Source organism: Passer montanus, unplaced genomic scaffold (genome assembly GCF_014805655.1).
Source record: "Passer montanus isolate IOZ18808 unplaced genomic scaffold, ASM1480565v1 scaffold591, whole genome shotgun sequence".
Taxonomy (NCBI): domain Eukaryota; kingdom Metazoa; phylum Chordata; class Aves; order Passeriformes; family Passeridae; genus Passer; species Passer montanus.
Genome location: NW_024370938.1, coordinates 1 through 16,538, shown reverse-complemented (window position 1 = coordinate 16,538; position 16,538 = coordinate 1). Strand labels below are relative to the sequence as shown.

The 16,538-nt window shown below is 42.8% G+C and overlaps 1 protein-coding gene across 1 annotated transcript; it reads right to left on the bottom strand.

Moving 5' to 3' along the window:
* Positions 1-1,855: 1,855 nt before the first annotated feature.
* Positions 1,856-4,106, bottom strand: LOC120510636 (serine/arginine repetitive matrix protein 1-like). Its single transcript, XM_039726634.1, has 4 exons — positions 4,086-4,106; positions 2,838-3,321; positions 2,399-2,583; positions 1,856-2,268 (listed from the first exon to the last, which is right to left on the bottom strand). The coding sequence occupies exons 1-4, from the start codon at positions 4,104-4,106 to the stop codon at positions 1,957-1,959; spliced, it is 1,002 nt and encodes a 333-aa protein (XP_039582568.1). The 3' UTR covers positions 1,856-1,956.
* Between the last annotated feature and the right edge of the window lie 12,432 nt (positions 4,107-16,538).

The following is a 16,538-nucleotide window of genomic DNA, read 5'->3' as shown; positions in this document are numbered from 1 at the left end:
TCAAGAAGGGGGCAGAGATCCAGATTCTAGGAGAGAAAAATCTATTCCTAGGTTTAGCAGAGAAAATAAATAATGAGTTTAACATATCTAATTGTTGGATTTGTGGGGACACTCGTATGGTAGAAGTTTGGTCATGGGAAGGGATCCCTTTGAGTTCACAGAATGTACTTAGAATTCTAGACAGGGAAGGACTTGGACCAGATAATAGACAGGAAGAAGAGATATGGAACCTGAGATCTGAAATAATCGGAGAGCAATGCCTCTGCAGCAGCTCCTCAGGGGACAGTGCCTGGGGCCACCGGCAGCTCCCACCGCTCCAGGGACACAGGGGGCTGGAACTGCTGCTGCGCCCGGCCCGGCCGCCAGCTCGGACCCAGCCCAGGGAGAGGGGACACAGGGGGCACAGGGGGAAAAGCCAGAGGTGAGCGAGGAAGCAGAACAGGGCAAGAGGTTAAAAAGTGGTGTATACAGATATCAATCTATGTGTCTAAACCCCGATATACAAATTAAATAGGCATTTACAAATGTATATATGTAAATGTAACTATACACAGGTATAAGTGCAACTGTGCACATCTATAACTATAACAACACATCTAAAGCCATAACAATAAACCTCTAAAACCAAAAGGGGGGCTCTGTCCTTACCAGGCTCCTCGGGCTCTGGGGAACTGTTCCTGCAGCTCTCAGTGCCAGATGAGGCTTCCTCTGCTGCAGCTCTGTCCACAGGCTCGCCTTCTGAAGACTCAGGCACAACATTAATATTGCCCTTGAAAGAACAATGGAAAGAAAGAAAACTAAAGTTCATTCAGTATTTTTTGGAATCACATCACAGGAATACAGTTACGCTCCTTCTCCATGTAACAACCTCCATAAGGTCTCAGCCCAGCCTCTTCCCTTCCCCTCCAATGGGCTTACCTGAGCAGAGGGAGACCTTTCAGATAGGGATCTCCTGACCTTTCAGATCATTTGCTCTACGGCAAAGCCAAGATCCACTGCTGGTGACTGCTCATCCTCAGGTGTGTTCTGGGCTGAGCTGGAGGCCATCGATGCTGCACAAGCAGCACTGCCAGCTGGAGCGCTGGGTGCAGATGTGCCCGGGGTGGCTGCAAGAATCCAAACACATTGGTCAGGCTCCACAATGTGGCTCTGGGACATAGATCTCTACTGCTGCCTTGGATCAACCATCACAGGAAGCATGCAGGAAAACCAGGCGAGAATCTTTTGGCTTTCTAGGTTCCCCTTCCTAATAGGCTTTACAACTTCTGGCTGAGAATGACAGAGCCTTGTGGAAAAATACTTCAAACGGTCACTTGTAATTATGTTTTGGAAAAACAAGGCTACAACTCTTTTCCTACCTCGTGGGTCGAAGGCCGGGGGCTGCTGCTCCCTGTGCAGCTGCTGGAAGCTGCAGGGCTGGAGCCGGAGCACCTCCCGGTCGAGAGGAGGCAGCTGCCCCCCGTACAGCTCCTGCAAGCGGCTGGGGGGTCCCTCCCGCCCGAGCGGCAGCAGCGGCTCCCCGTGGAGCCCGAGCAGTTCGCAGGGCGGGATCCCCAGCACCTCCCGCTGGGCGGGTGGCGGCCGCTCCCCGTACAGCTCCTGGAAGCGGCTCGGCCCCTCCCGCCGGGCCGGCACCGGCCGGTCGCGGTGCAGCAGGTGGAAGCTGCAGGGCGGGCGCCGGGGAAGTCTGCTCTTTAAAGAACAGGGATCCTTCCAAGTATTCAAAACGGAACTGTGTCAAGTATTTAAGTATCCTGATAAAGCCTCAGCAAAGTCTTGAGCTTGAAACACAGACAGTCTCAGTGACAGAGAGACTTCAGTCCCCACTGAAATGGCTGAAGCTGAAGGCTGCTGGGAGCTGAGTTATGAACCAAACTGGGACACTCAGCTTGGTGACACAACTCCCACAAGGTCAGCTTTATTCCCTGCTCCCTTGCCACAGCAGAGGACTCAGTGTCAGAGCCTCTGGAGAAGCGTGGAGGGCAGGGCTCGGGGAGGTTGTGCCAGTGCAGGATTTGAGCTAAAGGCACCAGGAAGCACCAGCCCTGCAGACAGGAGCTCAACTCTGCTTATCTCCCTTGCTGCCAGAGGCAGGCTCGGAGCAGCCACCTTACACCTCTCTAAACCAAGGGGGACTCTGTCCTTACCAGGCTCCTCGGGCTCTGGGGAACTGTTCCTGCAGCTCTCGGTGCCAGATGAGGCTTCCTCTGCTGCAGCTCTGTCCACAGGCTCGCCTCCTGAAGACTCAGGCACAGCATTAATATTGCCCTTGAAAGAACAATGGAAAGAAAGAAAACTCAAGATCATTTGGTATTTTCTTGGAATCACATCAGGGACGCAAGTTTCTCTTCTTCTCCATGTAAGCCCAGCCTCTTCCTTTCCCCTCCAATGGAGTTACCTGAGCAGAGGGAGACCTTTCAGATAGGGATCTCCTGATCTCCCGGATCATTTGCTCCACAGCAAAGGCAAGATCCACTGCTGGTGACTGCTCTTCCTCAGGTGTGTTTCGGGCTGAGCTGGAGGCTGTTAATGCTGCACCAGCAGTGCCAGGTGGAGCACTGGATGCTGAAGTGCCTGGGGTGGCTGCAAGAATCCAAACACATTGGTCAGGCTCCATAATGTGGCTCTGGGATACAGAGCTCTATTGCTGCCTTCGATCAAACATCACAGGCAGCAAGCAGGAAAAAAAAGGCAGAGAATTTTTTGGCCTTCTAGGTTCCCCTTCCTAATAGGCTTGACAATTGCTGGCTGAGAATGACAGAGCCTTGTGGAAAAATACTTCAAACGGTCACTTATAATTATGTTTTGGAAAACCAAGGCTACAACTCTTTTCCTACCTCGTGGGTCAAAAGCCGGGGGCTGGGGCTGCTGCTCCCTGTGCAGCTGCTGGAAGCTGCAGGGCTGGAGCCGGAGCACCTCCCGGTCGAGAGGAGGCAGCTGCCCCCCGTACAGCTCCTGCAAGCGGCTGGGGGGTCCCTCCCGCCCGAGCGGCAGCAGCGGCTCCCCGTGGAGCCCGAGCAGTTCGCAGGGCGGGATCCCCAGCACCTCCCGCTGGGCGGGCGGCGGCCGCTCCCCGTACAGCTCCTGGAAGCGGCTCGGCCCCTCCCGCCGGGCCGGCACCGGCCGGTCGCGGTGCAGCAGGTGGAAGCTGCAGGGCGGGCGCCGGGCGAGCAGCGGCCGCTCCGCGGGGCGCTGCTGGAGGCGGCCGGGCCGGGGGCTGCGCAGCTCCCGCCCGTCCGGCAGCGTCCGCTCCCGCTGCAGCAGCAGGAAGCCGCTGGGCGGGCGCCCGGGCAGCACGGAAGGGCAGCGCCCGGCATGGCACTGAAACACAAACTTGGAGTAATTTACACACTTTAGAGGTGCTAAGATTTTACTTAAATATAAGCTTTATTGGAGTTAATTAAAATGAATTGGTGGGCCTTGATGAAGCTAAGAGTTAGTAGGTAACTAATAATTGATTGCTCTTCAACACAATGTTGGGTTAGCTGGATTTATAATGAAGAGTGTAGAAACTGACAAATAGGTTTTAGTAACATAAGACAGTTGTGGGGCCTCTGAAACCAATTGAAGACAGGGAATGGGAGTTCTACCAAGGGTTCATTTGTCATATTTGCATTGAAAAGGTAGAAGGGTGGTCAGAACGAGGAAGACTTCATTTACTTCCTCTTTTTGGGTCTCCTTCCCATGAAAGGGACCATTGGCCCATTTCAAGGAACAAACTACGCATGCTTAATAGCTTTTTGACTAATTAGCATACAAAGTGGGGAATGGGATGTACCAAAATTATGAATATGCATTTGTATTTTGGTTATTCAAGACTTGTATAGATAAAAAGGCTCTGAGATCACCTGTAAAGTGTGGTGTGTATTTGGGAGCTATTCCACACGCTGCCCGGTGTGGCAATAAACATACACTTTCTAGTTTTAAGCTGTTAGAGCGTCTGTGTCCATCACAGTTGGATACAGGTACTCAATATCCATATTTTTTTAATAAATCAGCACGACAGGCAGGAAAGGGCAGGGCAGGGCACTGGGAGCCCTCCAGAGCAAGAAGCCACTCCTGCCCAGGGCGGGCTCTGTCCCCACACTGCATCCCTGGGTCACCATCGGTGACAGAGAGAAAGGACATTGCTCTGGCTTGGCTGGGGAAAGGATGAAAAGGGGGCATTAAAAACATTCATTTGGTCTCCTTTTCAGCAGACTGGCTCTTTTTATCTCGCCATGTCTGCCTGTCTTTGGCAGAGTTGGCACATTTCTCGTGATTTGGAGTCAGCTGCAGCAGCAGGAAGGGGCAGCAGGTTTGTCAGCATTGCCATCCAAGCTAAAGTGCTGGCCTGTGGATGGATGTTGCTTTATTCAATGGATTTTTGGCCTGGAGTTGTAGCGAACTCATGCTGGTGCCTTCCCAAATGGCATTGCCTTTTTCTTTCCTTAGGAATTACTTCTTCTTTTTCTTCCCCCCATCTAGAGACAGTTCTAATACAAATGCCTCCTGCAGCCAGCTCTTGTCATTATAGACTGACAAAGGAGACCTTGCAATGGAGAGAGACTCCCTAGAGCTGCTGTGGAGAGCTGAAGGGGGAAGCTTTGTCCCTCAGCCTTGAAGTCTTGTTGGGGAGCTGCTTGTGCTCTGGGGGACGCACACCAATGATGTTTATCCAAGCCCTGCAGGTTCATTCCTGAGCTTCCTGACACTCCACAGATACTTTGGGGCTGTCAAATTGGGGCACAAATTTCATTCTGGGAACTTTTTTAAATACTCCAGTTATTTTTTTTTCTTTTTCTTTCCTGCAGAAATAGTGCCATAATTTATTGCTTCCAGAGAATCTTTTCCTAGTTTTTGGGGAATTTGTGTTTGCTGCCCTCCCAGATCAGGCCATCTCCCAGGGCTCCTTCCCACACTGCAGAGTAGACCACAGCCTCCATCCTCTGACTGGAACAGAAACATAGAATTGGGGCAGAAGGTTTTGGACTGCAGTACATCTTCACTCTCCCAGGCTGGAAGAATATATCAAATCTATATGAAATAAAAATATGTATCAAAATAAAATGTATCACACAGCACATATGAATTGATTATATATGTAATTTATCATCTATATACTACATGTCAGTAGTATATATACTACAAGTCAATTTATCATCTATATACTACATCTATATACACAATGTCAGAGAGCATTTTGGGCAGACGCTGTGACCTATAAGCACAACCCTGCAGGCAGAACAATGGACATTCTGTGGATTTAGAAGCATGCTTGCAAACACCCTGTGTACATGCCTGATAGCAGAAGCATTCTGCCCTTCTCCTTTTTCCCCCTACCCCTACTCTCTTTCATGAGGAAGTTTGCCAACTGCATCGCAGGGAAGAGGATGTGAAAGAACATGGTCTGAAGATGCTAGCAGAGGACGTGAAGATGTTCTGCTGATACTGCTGACAAACTGAGCTACGTGACCAAGATATGTTTAAGAAATGCTCTTTGTTTTATGCACAATGCTTTGTTAACAAATCAGATACTTTCCCATGTTGCTTGAACTCTGGATAACCATATAAATGTACCCTGAACCTAACAATAAAGGAGCATTGATAATACTTTTATGAGAATTCGATCTTTGACTCCAGAGAGTCCTCTCCTTTTTCCCCCTACCCCTACTCTCTCTCTCATGAGAGGAAGATTGCAGTTGCAGTGTTTCCCTGGGCTGTATTCCAGGTGCTCTCAGTGCCTGTGTCACCTGCAAGGCTCAGTCCTGGCAGCTCCAAGCAGATTTGCTCAGAGGGATTCTCCTGTGGCCCCAGGCCTTGTGAGTGGGCTTTGAGCCCCTCATCCCAGCCCTTTGGAATCAGTAGAGCTGGTCCTCAGGGACCTGGTTCAGGCACTACTGGAGACTGGATTTTGGTGCACCAAGCTCCTGATGGACCTGGATGGTCTTGGTGGGAGGAGTTCAGGCATCACCCCAAAGCAGGCTCACCTGTAGATGTGCTGGACCAGGTGAAACACTTTGGAGAACAAATTGGAGCTCTTATTCCCCAGAGATGCTCAAAGCATAACTACCAGACCAATGAAAGAGATGAAAAAGCCCCTGGATAAACCCAAAGTAAAATCAGCTGCATAGGATGCTGGACAAGGAAGGCAAGAAAGGAGATCATGTATTGGAAAAACTCATGCTCTTTAGAGCTCTGCTTGTATCCCACAGGAGATACATATTTCAAGTCAGAGAGAGATTAATTATTTTCTAACAAAAGACTTATACAATTTTCTTACACCTTAAAAAACCCTGCATCTTGAATTTCAGCAGCTATCAGTGATGTTTAAGCTGCCTTTTTTCAGCTGAAAATCTGGCTGATGAGATCAAACCCAAAGGCATCTTCTCCCATACCAGCACCTGTGCAGTGATGACAGCAGGCTAGCAGGCAGAGCAGGTTTTTTAGCAGCCCCTTTCCCCACATGCACCAGGGGAGATTGAAGTCAGGGTTAAATGTCTCTAAAGTCCTTGGCTGCAACAGAGGTTTAATCCCCAAAAGCAACAGAGAATAATGGGGTTATTAAGTAAGAGGTTTTGCTCACAGCACCAGGGTTTAAGGCTAAAACCTCTCCAGTATTTTCTGCTTGGTGTAACAACCCCAAAATCTCCAACCTCTCTGTCCCAATTCTCCGCCTGTCTCTCATTTTGCACTGTCCATGCCTCAGGAGCTGGTGAATGGAGAGTAAACTGCTGAATGCTTCAAAACCCAGCTTCCTAGGATCAGTTCTAATTGTCCAATTTATAACTACCATGCTTTCATGAGGATTTCTCTTCCCACCAGCTAACTGGCTCAGAACAAAACAAACCATCTTATTCCTGCCAAATTCAGAGTGGCCTCTGGAAGAAAATTCCTTTTTCGGGCATGTTTTCTTTCTAAAGGATATCCATGATAGTCAGGGCATGTGATTGCTGGGCTCCAGAGTAACAGTGAGCTGCCCAAACAGATCTGCTGACTTCCAAATCTTCAGTAGCTGGGTCTTGCTGTGCAAACAAATCTCACATATTTGGTATGCAACAGTGGCCGGGCAGTTGCTCTTTATTTTATTCTTCCTTATTTGCAGCTTTGCTTAATGGTGGCATTTTTTATTTCTCTCCATGGATAGAAAACTACCATAAGCTTCTAATTCTTCTTACTTATGAACTTGAGGCAACCTCCAGGACATTAGCAGGCAATTTTAAAAAGGATTTCGAGAATGCCACGAGTATGCGTGGGCAAGAAGGAGCATGGTATGGCTGTGTCCTCTCTACTGTGTGCTTATGTCTTCCTAAAGAGGCTCTCTCCATGACCAGGTCAACATCCACAAACCAGTGGAACAGAAAAGCAGGAGCCTAATTAATGCTGTCCCTGCTGATGAGGAAAACAAACATGACAAAACAAGGCTGAGGAAAAGAAGAACCAAAGGCCTGGTTTATGTGTTCCAAGGAGCTGTGATTGCAGTTTTAGCAACTAAATGGCTTAAAGCTTTAGCCCAGTCTTCTTGCTCCCTTTTCACCTGGACAAAAGGCTTAAAAGGAGGCACTGGATTTTGAATGTGTGTAGGAGAATCCAAACACAGGCATCATCTGCCAGTTTGTGGAAATGAAGGAGTTGACAGCTTTGAAGCACTCAGCTGATTTCCTAGTTAATTTCCGTGCTGCAATAATCAGTTCCATGACTGAACAGCAGAATGTTGTTTAAAAACCAAAGTCCTGGCTTTGTGGACATTTAAAAATAGGTGCAGCCAGAAACTCCTTTTCAGAAATTATGGACAAGCTGAAAGTAAAAATGTTCCACTAGTCACTTCCACTAGCCCACAGCAAGTGCACCACTGATCTGGAGAAAGAGTCCTTGTCTGGGATGTGGATTGTGTGAAAGACTGTCCAGTATGAAAAACAAAGCATCCTTGTAGAAGGCAATATTTGAATTTACAAGAAGGCTTCATGCAGCGCAGATGGAATACCACTCACTGCACCTACATCTTGCAACATTCAAATAGAATTCCAGTAAGATGGAAAAAAGAAGCTGACAAAGCCCAGAGCCTGCAAGAGCAATTAAATAGGCTTCAGCAAAAATTCATCACCCTGTGAGAGGGTTGACAGTGTAGGAGAATTAAATAATGCATTACATTGGAGGCATCAGGCACAATCACTTTTGAAAGAACAGGAGCAACAGGTACAGGAGTTCAAACAAAAAACTAGAATTGCACTCAAGTGAAGCAGCAGATAAAAGCCAAGCCTTATATGAAACTCTAAAAGAAGACACAGAGCACATGGCCATGGACTGGACCTGACAACTTCTCTTCACAAAAGGAAATAGAAGACAACTGTGAGAAAGTCTGCATTTTATAACTCAATCTTTATTTCAAATATCCAAACTTAAACCTCACTTTCCTGTGATTTGTCCATGGAATGGGTTTGTTGTCTTGATCTCTACTTTTAATATTTTGTTTGTTTTAAAATCACAATCTGGTGCGCTAAGATCTCTTGGAAATAATTAGAAAAAAATAAAGCAACAACAACACACTCTTCATTCCCCCTTATTTAGTTTGGCACAATATATTTAAAATAACTACATGAGACAGAATTAGCATAACCACATCTGAAAACCGTTTACAGAGATCAGGTCACAAATGAGGAATGAAGATTTGGCACTTATCCCAGAGAGTGTGGAATGTTGTGGAGCTTCTATCTCTTGCAATTAAAACCTGCAGTCTTGAAGGACATATCACTGGTATCCTGATTGATTTGTGCCGTAAGGCAAAACCTGAAAGAAGCTCAGGATACCGTGGCTGGTGCCAGCAAAGAGCTAAATCATCTGCACGCTAAGTATGCAGAGAGAATTTAGCAGGAACTTTAAAAACAGAGCTACAGAAAGTACAGCAGTGCTCAGAGGAGGAGAAAGTGCTTTTACAGGATACGCTAAGGTGGGTTTTATTCAGTTGTTGTTTGACACACGTGCTCACACCTGGGGCTCCAAATCTCTGGGCTTGAGAGGTTTCACAAGAACCTTTCCCTAACCCTCACTCCCTCCTCATTGAGGCAGATGTGCTCCTGTGGTGCTCCCCTGCTTTGAATTCTGTCCACAGACGTTCAAAACTTTCTGGCTGTTTGTTCCTCTCCATAATCTGGTGAGGACACGCACATCTCAGCATGTGGCTTTGGTGCCCGTGTGTGCTTTTGATTTCCTGCAGCTGTATTTGACCCTCGGGAGCCCTTAAGCCTTTAAACACATCTGGGAGGCGAGAGGGGATGGGGAAGCCCCGGCAGAGCCCAGCGCTGGGTTCCGTGAACTGTGACCTCACCGTCCGTATCCAGGCAGCCGTGGAATCCTGTTCAGGGTTCCCCCTTGGTTCCAGCACTGGAATTCCTGCGGCAGTCCCAGCTGGTCATGCTGGAGGACGAGCACCATCAGGACAGCTCCAGAATTCCGCTCCAGACCGTCAGGTGAGTCTCTGCAGCTTCGCTGCGGATTTGTCCCTCACTCCTGGCTTTGCCTGTTTGGAGTCAGTGCCCCTTCAGATCACAGGTGGGTTTATTCTTGAGCAGTCTCTATCACCTTCAAATGTCATGGGACCTTCAAATGTCATCCTGTTCCATGCTCTGCCGTAGGCAGGGACACATTCCACTCTCCCAGGGTGCTGCTCCAAGCCCTGTCCAGCCTGATCTTGGACACCCCCAGGGATGGCGCAGCCACTGCTGCTCTGGGCACCCTGTGCCAGGGTCTCCCCACCCTCACTGAGGAGCATTTATTCCTCACACCTAAATCAGTGGCCTATTCTGAAGTATCCAGCATATATTCAGAAGTTTGCAAGAAGAAACTGACACAGCTTTTCAGTGACACATCAAACATAATTCCCCAAGCAAAAACTTCCTCAGCTGTTTTGTATTGTTAACTATGGAGTTCCCACAAGCTGCTCTGTGGCACTGGAATTTCTTTTTTCCCTAAGTGAAATAGCATGCTTTTTGAATTTATCCCTTTTTGTGCTAGTAAGCTATTGATACATATTTTAACAGAGGGATATTGCATATTCAAAATCTTTAGCATTCTCAGGTGACATTCTTCAGATTTAGTTTTTCTTTTCCTCGATGTGACTTCAGAGTAATTTAAAGAAGTTTTAAAACTTCAGAATGATGTGGAAGTGACAGAAAACATTTTGATTCTGTTGTGAAAAGACTTTGTTTTTTTCCTGTTCTTTATGAGATTTTGGTGTAAGTTGCAATAATAAAAAGAAGGATGTTATGAAAAACGAATTTCTTAGTTCTCAGGTCTACGTTTTAATGCAAAAATTCTGTGTAATCTGTAAAAGACTTAGCAGCCTTTAACATAGCAAGTGTTCTATTAGGCAGGCAACCTTGGATATTTGATCTACTTAAAAATAATAGTTTTTAAGAGAATCAGATTTTGTAATCTTCTTAGGAGAATGTAGCTCAATCTACACAAACACAACATTTTTTTACTGGTGTTCTGAAACCTCTGACAGTGGATATTCTACTATATATATATTTATTTCTTTCTCTACAATAGTCAGGCTTAGAGGACTAGCAATACAATTCTATTTTCTACAGCTGATGTCAAATTGCAGTTGTGGTAATTGTTCATGTTGGTAGCATGAGTGGTTAAAAACATCAGTATTTTAGTAGGTTGACAAGTAAAACATGCCTCTGCTAGAGGCCATGATGGTTTTATGATACAGAAGAGACTAATTTTTGAGGCTTATCAAGTAAAAGTATATATGGTTAACTGTGTTCTTCATTCTCCACAGTTGATAGACTTAAAAAACTGCATTTAGGACACAGTGAGTTCACCTTCAGACAACATCACTTCCAGAGAATCTAAGTGGTGAGGTTCACTTCTGGATTTTTAAGTCTAGCAGTTTAATTCCTGCTTTTGTGGCTTATTTATTTCCTAGATGGCTGAAATGATACAATCCAGGCTGAGGAAGAACCAGATATGGTGTCACACATGCAAGCTGTCATACAGTGGTCAGGAGGCAGAGGCAGTTTCTGCCAGCATGTAGGAGCACTGCCCAGGAGGCACAGGAGGGTTTTTCACACAAATTGAGGTGGCAGAGATCGGCTTGAAGTCTTACCATGACCCCTGTGTTTTATAATTTGATAAGGGTTTGATCTTTGGCACAAACTCTTTAGTTTGTACAAAACTGCCAGTTGTATGGGAACAGCAAAATTCCACAAATACGGACTTTGGTTAGAAAATCAGACTGCAGTCTGCTCCCTCAGCTGCAGAAGTTTAGCAAAATGACACTGCTAGGTAGTAAATGAAAGAACATTTCTCTCAGTTGCAAAACTACTCTGCATTTTCTGCCAGCTATGGAACTGAAGCTAGTGAAAAGCTGCTGTTCTGCAATGGTCAGTGCTGATTGTAACCAGTGGACTTGTGAAGTGAAAACTGAGAATTTAAGTTTGGAGCTACAAAATACCTTCTGTGATGTAGAACTCAAGAGCTATTTCACCCGCTCATGTGCTTTATTGAAGATTCTTAAAGTCCTGCTAAAACTGGTGTCTTAATAAAAATGGTGTCTTATTAAAAGCTGTAGTTGGTAAAAAACATATTTTACCTCAAAACCAAGGGTTGATGAACTACTAATATATGAAAATGGAAGTAGAAAACACTCTCTGAATTTTGTTCATGCAAACTGTGCATGGTTTGAAATGTTTCAGGGACTTTGTGTGGTTTTGTTTTTGAGTGAATCTTCTGAGAGCTTTGTACTATTTCAAAAGATGTCTAATGCTTTTTTTGCCAGTACTTAATATTATGTTCTCTGTTTTAAAGACCTAATAGACATTTTTCATTTCGATAGCATCCTTAATTTGCTAATGCTTGTGGTGTCATACAATTTGTGCGTGGTATGATTTTGTTGGGTTTTTTTTCCTCCCCCAGACCCCCAACAGATTCGGTTAAGCAGAATAGTTAATTTCATAGTTAGTTTATCTTCTGAGTAAATTTTAATGTGTCGTTGCATTATGATTTTTTGTTGGTGGACATTTCATAGGAGAGCTGTAAGAAACAGATTTCTTTAACTCTGACTGCCATAGAAACCAATGTAATTTAATTAAAGCCTTAAAGGTTTTTACAAAAAGTGGTTATTCTCTTGCTTCCATTCTGTGTAGTCTCCATGAAAATTATATTAAATCTCACCAGGTTTAAAGAAGCCAAATGACTCCCCTGCTGCCTACAGACCAATTAAATGGTTACCCTTTCCATAGCTCTTGTTTCTTGGACCAGGTCTTGCCCAGTTTTCAGTTTGGGTTTTGCTTTTCCCCCTTGGTGCTGTCTGGCTTTTAGCTATTTTCAGCTGAGACTGATACTTCATTCATCATCTCTGAATGAAATTACTTGCCTTTATTTCTTCTGTGTTTTCCCCAGAAAGGGTGAAAAAAGGGTGACTCAAACCTATTATATGATGTCACAAACAAGATTTTATTCAGCTTAGAGATACTCTGGCTGTTCAGGTTATACTTATTTCCAAATCTTCTTATTGCAGTAGCTGAGTTGCACTAAAAATAGTGATTTTAATTGTTGCTGGTCTCTTGCTCTTTGAGTCATGTTGCTTGTTTTGGGTATGGCTCTGGTAGTAAGTACTGAAGACTAATAGTGATCTTGTGGTTTTCTTGCAGTGCAGGCAGATTTTAATGATTCTTATCTCCTACATTTATTAAATACATAAAATGTGTTAAGAACATGGCACCTTGTGGAACAATTTCTGATGTTCTGATCTGACAGATGACATCTGTCTTCTTTTTAAATGGGAATATACTTACTATTTATTAAATGATAAAATGTTTATGGTCTGCAGTTAAAAAAATGAAATTTCATCCTTTAACAGTAGTAATGTCTTTAAAGGCAAGATTTAATCTAAGTTACTGATCCCCTTGTTGATAGCATTTGTGTATCTTTGGCCAGTCAAAAAAAAAATGGTGAGAAGATATATGTCAGCAGGTAAATTTTTGGTCAGGAAAAGATTAATTGTGCCTATACACAAATCTAGGGGTAAAGTGGCCACTTTCTCTTTAGAAAGTTCTATTAATTAAATGCCAGTACGGTGTTATTTCTGAAAAAAATACTTCATGTAGACAAAGGGATGAATGGTATTTTAGTATTTACATTTCTGTATTACATGATACCAATTTAGTACTTAATTTAATCATGTTTCTTTTATCAGTGTATTTCACATTAATTGCCCATAAACTCTTGCACTTTTATCTGGAGAAAATAGTTATTGCAATTCAAATACTGTGAACACTGGTTTTCAAGAACTGAAATAACTTAAAAGTTTTCCAGTTTGAAGTGATAATAATTTTACTCAAAATTATTTAACTGGTTAATAAATACTTTTTAAATACAACTATTTATATATATATATACACATCTATATGTATATGTACATATTTATGTGTGTGTATATATACAAATAAATTTATATATTCTATGTATAAATTTTTCACTTTATACATAGAAACTTGGTGTTGACTCTTTTGCTATTGTTTGTGGTCACTGAGGGCTGATTCTGCTAATTGCCAAGTGATTTTGACAGAGGCTTTTTTCCACATCTCTGCATTTATTTCATGACAGAGGTGGTTTTGAGATGGCAACTCATGTTAAAAAATGAGACCTTCTGTGGACACAAAGAGCTTGCCAGTTGTTTTAAGCCTCCTGGAGGTTAATTATCAAAAATGATGGAAGTTCATTATTGAAAATGAAGATACTGAAAAATAATAATATATGTGTTATGATTAAATCAACTTTGTTAATCCAAAATGAATCTCTCTTTTAAGTTCCTGCTGCCACATCTCTCATATCTTGCAAAATAAACAATTCTATAAAATCCTTTCTTCAAAGAGCAATAGTAAAATGCACAAAGTAATTTTGCTTATGTGAATATTTAAAACTCTGAACCCATGATTGGGTAATTGAAGTAAAGAAGCATTACATCTTCAAAGGAATGCTCATGTTTTTTTTTCAAAACACATTTTTCAGATCAGATAATGCCATTCAAGGGTCACAGTTACCTCAGGGTATAAATCAAATAGAAATGGACACTGTTGAAGATCTAAGAAGAAAACTCCAAAGTCTGGAGAAAATAAATTTGGAATTACACCATCAACACAATCAAGAAGTAAGGACTGGTTTTGTATGTTTTCATTATTTTACCCCTGGAATACATGGAATTTGTTTCCTTAAGTGCCATTTGTTTCCTTGAAATAATCTTTTCATCAGGTGAATCAAAATCGCATTCAGTCGTTGGAAAATAACAAAGTAGCACTGTACAGACATCTTATGCCTGTCCATAGGAACTGATATCACTTTTAGTGTCATTGCTAATAGTTGAAGGTGTGTGTAAGAAACTTGAGCACTACACAACACTAAAGTCAGGCAGAAGTATATTTTATAGCCCCAGCTTTGGAATTCTCAATGTAAGATGTAGTTTGTTTGTTTGTTTGAGTGTTTTAATCCCAGTAATTCCAGGGATCCATTTTACAGAATCCCCCCACCACTGATGGAGCAAAGGGAACATGACAAGGGCAAGCCACTGTGTAAGAAGCAGGAATCTTTAAATAAATAGATAGGGAACAACACACTTGGATTATTGGCTGTATTTAGTAGAAAACAGATGAATGAGCACCCACATCAGCTGCCCCTAACAAACTGCTAGGAGCAGGATTGTTGCTTACAGCAGTAATAAAATTCAAACTAAAGAAAATTTTAATGAAGTATTTTCTCACTGCTACTTCATTTAGGTACTAGTTTGCCACAAGAGCATCAGGGAAAACCCTTGTAATGGGGGTTAAATTATTTCCCATGAATGGAGCTCCTGTTGATAAGGATGCTGCTGCTTTGTGGATGTTCTGAAGAAATGCATGTTTTACTTTCCACCTTCTTGAGTTCAAATGGCTTGAACGTGGTTTCCTGGGTCCAGTTTTTGGCAGCAGTGACTAGACTACCTTTCTTAGACCAGACAAGAACCCTTTTTGAAATCTTTTCTGTGTCTGTCTGTTGTGTTTAATAGCATTCAGCTATTAACTGCTATGATGACTGCTGAACATCATTGGACTGAAGTTTGTGTTACATAGTGAGTTACTAGGTGTCTGATAATCTAGTATCCCAACACAACTGCTTTTCTAGTTGTTAAATACAGTTACCAGAAAATTGTCTGTGGAATATAATTGCAGCTTTTATTTTCTTAAGGCAGAGTATGTTTGGAAAAACAGAGAGGTATGTTGAAGGTACATGAAAATGATTTAGGAACAGGATCTGTTTGCATTAAAAAAAAAGTATCTACAATGTGCAGTTTCAAGACTGTATTTCAAATTCAGATGGGATAAGATGGCAGCTGTGAATGCAATTTCTGAAATATTTATTTTCTAGATATTTCGCCATGAAAAAGAAATAATAAAATTAAGGTTGGAACTGGAGAGAGGAGAAGTTCATCGTCAGCATCTGGAGAGTGCAATGTCATTTGCTAGACAAGAGGCTCAAATACAGATGTATTCTACAGAGAATGAACTGTGTGATGTAAAAAGCAAGGTTTTGGAACTTCAAGGTAACTTGCAAAAAAAAAAAAGGAAAAATCATAGACCAGAGGCTACATCAGTCCCAAGTCATTAAAACAAGCAGAGATTGCACAAGGCTTTACAGTTACAGCCTTTCTTGATTGTTTCTTATTTTCCCATATCTTATTCATCTGCTTCTGTAAGCTCATAAGAGTTTACAAAACCCTTGCTGTCTCATATGAATTAAATATAACCTGCTAAGCCTATCAATACCTTTATTTTCCTCTTGCTCCTTACCTTCTGTTATTCCTTCCCTCAGTGTGTACAGAAATTAAATAAGGTGTCCCTCTCTACTTCCTGCTTATCACTGTGACAATAATTCTTCCTTTTCCATTTCAGGGAAAAAAATAAAATTGAAACCTGTTTATTTGTTTACACTCTTTCAAAAATATTTTCTCTCCCCTCAGGAGTTCTCATTGTGCTGCTTTTTTTCTTTCACCTTTTCAGATATTTCTAGCTTTTTGTTGCTCATAGCTGGCCTCTTCATGTCATCTTTGGTTTTGGTATTATACAAATAACATGTGTCATCACAGTAGTGTGTGGAAAGGAAGGGCTTTACCAACACATTTTTCCCCCTACTAGTTTTGCATCAGAAACTCAAATTTTCTTAATTCTTCTCAAGCAGAGAGGGATTTCTCACATTTAAAAGCTGGGGAGATGCTTTTTTTATTGTCTCAGTAAGTGTAATACTGTTTAAATTTAGTACAGGAGATGTATTTGTAAACCTTTGGTGTTCACTGAAAAGACTGGAGCACCCCTGGAGTTTGTAACCTTACAAGGGTGGAAGGAGACTCTGAAACTTGAAAGTACACCTATACTGCCAGGTTTTTTTAAAGATAATAAGAAATCTGAACTCCCATTCATTTGGAAAACACACAAATTACAAAAATCTTGATTGGTTTAAATTTTTCAAACCGTTTTTTGTTTGGTTGTGGCTTTTTGTTTTGTTTGTTTTGTTCTTTTGTG

Excerpts from the sequence above, each read along its gene's own strand:
- LOC120510636 (XM_039726634.1), bottom strand. The coding sequence starts at position 4,106 with ATGGTGACCCAGGGATGCAGT. Across the intron at positions 3,322-4,085 it reads TGGTGACCCAGGGATGCAGT|TGCCATGCCGGGCGCTGCCC; the intron begins GTGGGGACAGAG and ends TTTGTGTTTCAG. Across the intron at positions 2,584-2,837 it reads CCCGGCTTTTGACCCACGAG|CCACCCCAGGCACTTCAGCA; the intron begins GTAGGAAAAGAG and ends GGATTCTTGCAG.